This window comes from Triturus cristatus, chromosome 11, assembly GCF_964204655.1.
Source record: "Triturus cristatus chromosome 11, aTriCri1.1, whole genome shotgun sequence".
In the NCBI taxonomy this organism is placed as follows: Eukaryota; Metazoa; Chordata; class Amphibia; order Caudata; family Salamandridae; genus Triturus; species Triturus cristatus.
The window spans coordinates 573,991,264-573,997,263 of NC_140594.1; the positions used below are offsets into that span (position 1 = coordinate 573,991,264).

Here is a 6,000-nt window from a genome sequence, read left to right on the forward strand (position 1 = left end):
CATGGCGGAACACCTCCCCGGCAAGGACAACCAGATGGCGGATCTGCTCAGCAGACACAGCCACCAGATGCACGAGTGGGAGTTACACCCATCGGTACTCCAACCGTACTTCCGGCAGTGGGGTCACCCAGAAATAGACCTATTCGCGACAAGCGAAAACGCAAAATGCCAAAGCTTCGCCGCCAGATTCCCACACCCGCAGTCGCAGGGCAATGCGATATGGATGAACTGGTCCGGCAGATTTGCGTACGCTTTTCCCCCAGCACCGTTGATACCGCTGGTGGCTCGCAAACTCCGACAACACTCCCTGACACTCGTCCTAGTTGCTCCCACGTGGGCACGCCAGCCGTGGTACACCACCTTCCTCGAACTTTCCGTGGTACCGCATCAAAGGCTGCGGATCAAACCCGCGCATTTGACGCAGAACCATGGAGAGGTTCAGCACCCAGATCCGCAACAGCTGAACCTGGCGATCTGGCTCCTGAAGTCCTAGAGTTTGGCTATCTCAATCTGCCACCTGACTGTATGGACATCATCAAGGAGGCCAGGAGACCCACTACAAGAGCTTGCTATGCAGCCAAATGGAAACGGTTCGTCATTTATTGCGGTAATAATGACATTAACCCGCTGGACGCATCCATCCACAACATCATATGTTACCTCTTACACCTATACCGATGCAATCTGGCGTACACCTCTATACGTGTCCATTTGACCGCAATATCAGCCTATCTGCAAACCAGGCAGCACCTCTCTCTCTTCAGAGTGCCTGCCATCAAAGCATTCTTGGAAGGACTCAAACGAGTCATTCCACCTTGTCACCCACCGGCTCCAATGTGGAACCTCAACTTGGTCCTCACACGCCTGATGGGTCCACCCTTTGAACCTCTACACTCATGCGAGATTCAATTCCTTACCTGGAAAGTAGCCTTCCTGGTAGCGATCACTTCCCTAAGAAGAGTTAGTGAACTCCAGGCACTAACCGTTCAAGAGCCATTTATTCAGGTTCACGCCAACAGGGTCGTACTACGTACCAACCCCAAATTCATGCCCAAGGTAATATCGCAGTTCCACATGAACCAGACTATTGAACTGCCCGTTTTCTTCCAAAACCCACAAACTGTTGCAGAGAGGGCATTACATACACTAGATGTACGGAGGGCCCTCATGTACTACATCGACAGGACTAAACCCTTCAGGAAGACAAAACAACTGTTCGTTGCCTTTGCCCCACACCACAAAGGTAACGCCATCTCCAAAGCAGGGATAGCCAGATGGATAGTTAAGTGTATTCAAATCTGTTATCAAAAGGCAAAACGCACATTAACTATTCCACCACGAGCCCACTCAACACGCAAGTTGGGGGCTTCCATGGCCTTCCTAGGAAATATTCCCCTGCATAATATATACAGAGCAGCCACATGGTCCACTACACACACATTTACAAAACACTATTGCGTAGATGTGCAGTCAAAACAGCAGGCAGCTGTAGGACAGGCTGTTCTCAAAACACTTTTTCAGACCGCTGCAGCTGGCACGGGTAGCCGCCGCCAATAGAGGGCACTGCTATGTATTCTATGCACAGATATGAATTCAGCAGCCCACATGCCTCGAACTGAATATGCTACTTACCAGTATGCATCTGTTCTTGGCATGTAGGGCTGCTGACATTCATATCGCCCTCCCTCCTCCCCGGCGCCTGTCGCAGCTGCAGCTCTCAGAATTATTGCAAGCATGGTCATCACTTTCTGTATCTACTCCATCACTGCCACAATGGCGAAAAACAATCTGAGGATGGAGAGGATGCCCATGCGCACTGTAGTCCAGGGGAGGAGTCACCTATCCAAGGATACTTCGAAGACTCTTCCAGGACAACAACGTGCAAACATCCGGACCCAACACTAGGCGGCGATCTATGCACAGATATGAATGTCAGCAGCCCTACATGCCAAGAACAGATGCATACTGGTAAGTAGCATATTCATTACCTCACGCTGATGTGGTATTGAGCTCCAGGTATTAACCTTGGAAGAGCCCTTCCAGTTCCACTGAGTCAGGCTGGTCCTCCGCACCAACCCCAAATTCCTTCCAAAGGTCGTTTCTCATTTCCACCTTAATCCGTCAATTGAGCTACAGTTTTTTTTTTTCCTCAACCAGACTCTGTTGCGGAGAGGGCTTGCCATACATTAGCTGTCGAAAGAGCTCTCATGTACTAAATTGATGGGACTAAAACATTTAGAAACACTAAACAACTATTAGTTGCTTTCTCACCACCTCATAAAGTAAAGCCTACATCCAAACCGGTTATTGCCAGATAGATAGTCAAGTGCATTCAAACATGTTAAACTAAAGCCAAAGGAACTCTACCTACACTTCCTAGAGCACACTACTCGAAAGAGAAGAGCATCTATGGCTTTCCCAGGAAACATTACAATGGGTGGCATACGTTAAGCAGCTACATGGTCTCCACCATACTCTTTCACTAAACATTATTGTGTAAATGTTCTAGCACGCCAGCAAGCTTATGTGGCTAAGGGTGTTCTGCATAAATGTTTTCAAACAACTGCAACACCCACAGGTGAGCCACTACTTCTGATGAGGATTTCTTTACAGTCTTTGCAAAGCATGTGTATTTACAGGCACATATGCCTCTAACAGAATATGTTACATTCCCTGTAAGCATCTGTTTGTGGTATGTAGTGCTATAGATTCACATGTGCCCATCCTCCTCCCTGTACACTTGTGGCCCCTGCAGTTTCTATTCTCTTTTTATATGAATGGACATCTTTACTTACCGTTTACTTTTACGCTCCATTCTCACTCCCATGTGGGAAAACAATCCAACAATAGAGTCAATGCCCATGTGCATTATGACCAACAGGAGGAGTCAATCTACCTTGTGACTCGAAAGACTTCCTTGAAGAAAAACAACTTTGCACACATCCGTACCCAACACTAGATGGCAGAAGTATGCAAAGCATGTGAATCTACAGCACTACATACCACGAACAGATGCTTATAGGATAAGTAACATATTCCTTTTCTAACTAACTAAAACTAGTTCAATAAATGATGCATTGCTTTAAAAAGGTTTAGAGCGTTCTTTATTGTATTAGAACCATAATTGTAACTTATCTCACTTAGCCGGATGATTTAGTGACCTCTTGACTTCTGCAACGACTTGCATATCAGGACTTTGAATCCTGGGAAAGCAACTTTGCCTTTCCTTCCTTCAAGGTCAGGTAATTGAGTAGCGTGGGTGACAGTAATGCCTATTATTTGCAGCTCTTAGACTATGTTACAAAGTATTTTTTTATAGATATATATATAATTACTTAAGCCCCATTTCAGTTAAATAGCTTCTAATTCAAACTTTAATCCAAGTGAAATACACAAATGTTCATATCGCAATGTGTGGTCAAGGTCAAATCATTCTACTTTGCTAGTGATAGTAGCACTATTTATTATGACATTAATGGTGTTTGTGTGACTGTAAACGTTGTGAATAATTTATCAATAAATGAATACATCTAAGCTAGACAATTTGATGGAAAGTGTAGCTATGTACACATTTGGCACATTGTGTCATTTCCAAGTATGTTAGGGAAACTAATATGAAAATCTTAATTTTGAGTTACTGTGTAAAAAGTCTTAAGATAACATTGCGATCTAGTAATTAAGGGTGTGTATAGGTGGCACACAGCTGGAGGATGGAACCTGCAAGCAGCTCAAAAAAGACTATGCCCACTTTCAATAACAAATATGCCCAAACGGTATATTCATGTATTTCTTGTTTTTCTTTCTTGTTTTTTTGTAGGAGCCTTCATACCCCCCCTCGTATAGTAAGCCAGAGCAAGTAACGAATCATTCTGGATACTATCCAGAGCCTGGCTCCTACAACACAAGAACCGTTCAAGAAAACAAGCCAACTCCTGTGAACCCAAAATCACACTATTGTGCGTCACCCCAACTGTATGACAATGGGCCAGTGAAAGAGCCGGAGAATGAAGATGATGGTCCAAATTCCGTCAATTCAAGTTCTTCTGACAATCTAGACTGTCATCCAGCGATTCAAAAAATTGTACAAGTTCTTGAGAAGGTGCAGTTCTTGGACAACGAAGTGGAAGAATTTGTAGGGAAAAAGACAGACAAGTCCTACAAATGCCTTGAGGAGCTGTTGACCAAGGAATTGTTGGAACTGGACTCAGTGGAAACAATGGGATTGGACAGCATTCGCCAGGTCAGAAAAGAAGCTGTTAGAAAGCTCCAGGCAATCTTAGAAAAACTTGAGAGAAAGGGTTTGTGATCTTTTCCAGTGGAGCAACATTACGAGCCACTTGTTACTCTCTCTGAAACAGCTGTGGTTTTTGTGAGCATACAACAGGCTCATGTAACTGGAGTCCGCTATAAGCAATAAATGCGTTTTGCACTTCAGTGAACCTATTTGACCTTCAACATAAAGAACTGAACTTTAAATCTGGAGCTGTTGAGGACTTTTTTGGGGCAATTGAGGTATAGAAGGAAAATAAATAGAACTTCCAATCTGCCAAATGGATCGTTCCAGCAACAGCCTCAATGTTCTTTATTCCAAGAGAAATCTCACAGCAAAAAGCCGAATCTTTCGCCAAACCACAGTGAAATGGAGAGCAAAAATAAATCCAAGCAGTTGCTATGTGTAAGAAGTTGTTGGCCAGCTGTTCATGTACAGAGTAAACTGGTTCTGCAACGATTTAAAGTTCTTACTGTTGTATTTATTTTAGAAATCCTTACTATAAGACTGCAAGAAAAATAACTGTATATAAATCTAGTTTTATGGACTTCACAATGCTGTTTATTATTTACAACTTTTGAATCCAGCTGTGCATTTGAGGAATGTACTAGTTTGACACAGTTGCGCACTCTGCAGCATTGCATTAAACTTATCAATGTAGGATAGACCATATTGATGGCCAGTACCTATGACAATAGGTAATCCTGTAAAATTGTTTGTGCATTTCTGTTCGGGATATTAAAGCATTTTGTCATAGCATTGTGTAGAAAAGCACCATTATTGCAATTGCTTGATAATTTTTATGTGCGCTCTGATGAAAGTAATAGATAAATGTTTGACTATTCATGTTAAAGGAGATCTGCATTTTTTAAAAAGTTTTTTTCTTTATTTGTTTTGCAATGTTGCAAATCTGTTATCAGCACTTGACTAAAACTACATTAGACTGGTTTCTGTAAATGAATCCTATGAATGTTACATTTTTTAACATGGCAACACAAATACAGAACTGTTGTGGCCCCACACATTGCACCATGATGTTCAGATGCTAATTTTAATAATTTCATTCTCGACACTGAATGTCACACCTAAACATCAGTTTGTGTGCTGCAAGAAAAATAAACTTGAGTTTAAAAGGTGGGATGACCTTTTTCTTACGATTGTCTGGGCATGTACTACCTGCACATAGTTTGGTTGTTCAGTTCCACTAGGTGTTCTTATTCCAACTCAGTCAGGGTTCAATGCCAACCTGTTTGTTGGCTCATTTAAAAGCCAACTCTGAGCCCATCATTTCAAGAATGCCAAGTTTCAGCTTTCGGGATGTTATTTCTGCACAACAGATGGATACGATTTCAAAAAGAAGTATCCCTTAACATGGGATGTCTGAGTCCTGGGGATGTTTCCAGCTGGCTTGTGCTGAAAAGTTAGCTTCTGCATTATAGGGGCTTAGTTACAAAGTCATCAGGGTTAGAATTTTCCTGCATGCATGTGGAGAATCAGAACACTTTTATTTACTTAAGAAATTCTATTTAAATTATGACAGTTTGACATTTTTAAATGCTGATGCACGCACCTAATCATCTCAGTCAGAATTCCATATCACAGAATGCCTTGCACGTGCGATAGCTGTACAAAGTTGGTTCTCTTTCATTTACTTGAATGGATCTCCATAATAGTACATATCACCATCCCTTAAAAGAGGTCAGAGGGATGAGATGGTTGTGTAGGACTTT

At 42.5% G+C, this 6,000-nt stretch overlaps 1 protein-coding gene across 1 annotated transcript in view; it reads left to right on the forward strand.

Moving 5' to 3' along the window:
- Window positions 1-5,406, forward strand: part of BAG4 (BAG cochaperone 4) — a 125,291-nt gene extending 119,885 nt beyond the window's left edge. Inside the window, exon 5 of the mRNA XM_085633735.1 lies at window positions 3,818-5,406. Coding sequence (XP_085489861.1) covers window positions 3,818-4,306 — 489 coding nt within the window. The 3' untranslated portion in view covers window positions 4,307-5,406. The remainder of the gene's footprint in view (window positions 1-3,817) is intronic.
- The last annotated feature ends 594 nt before the right edge of the window (window positions 5,407-6,000 follow it).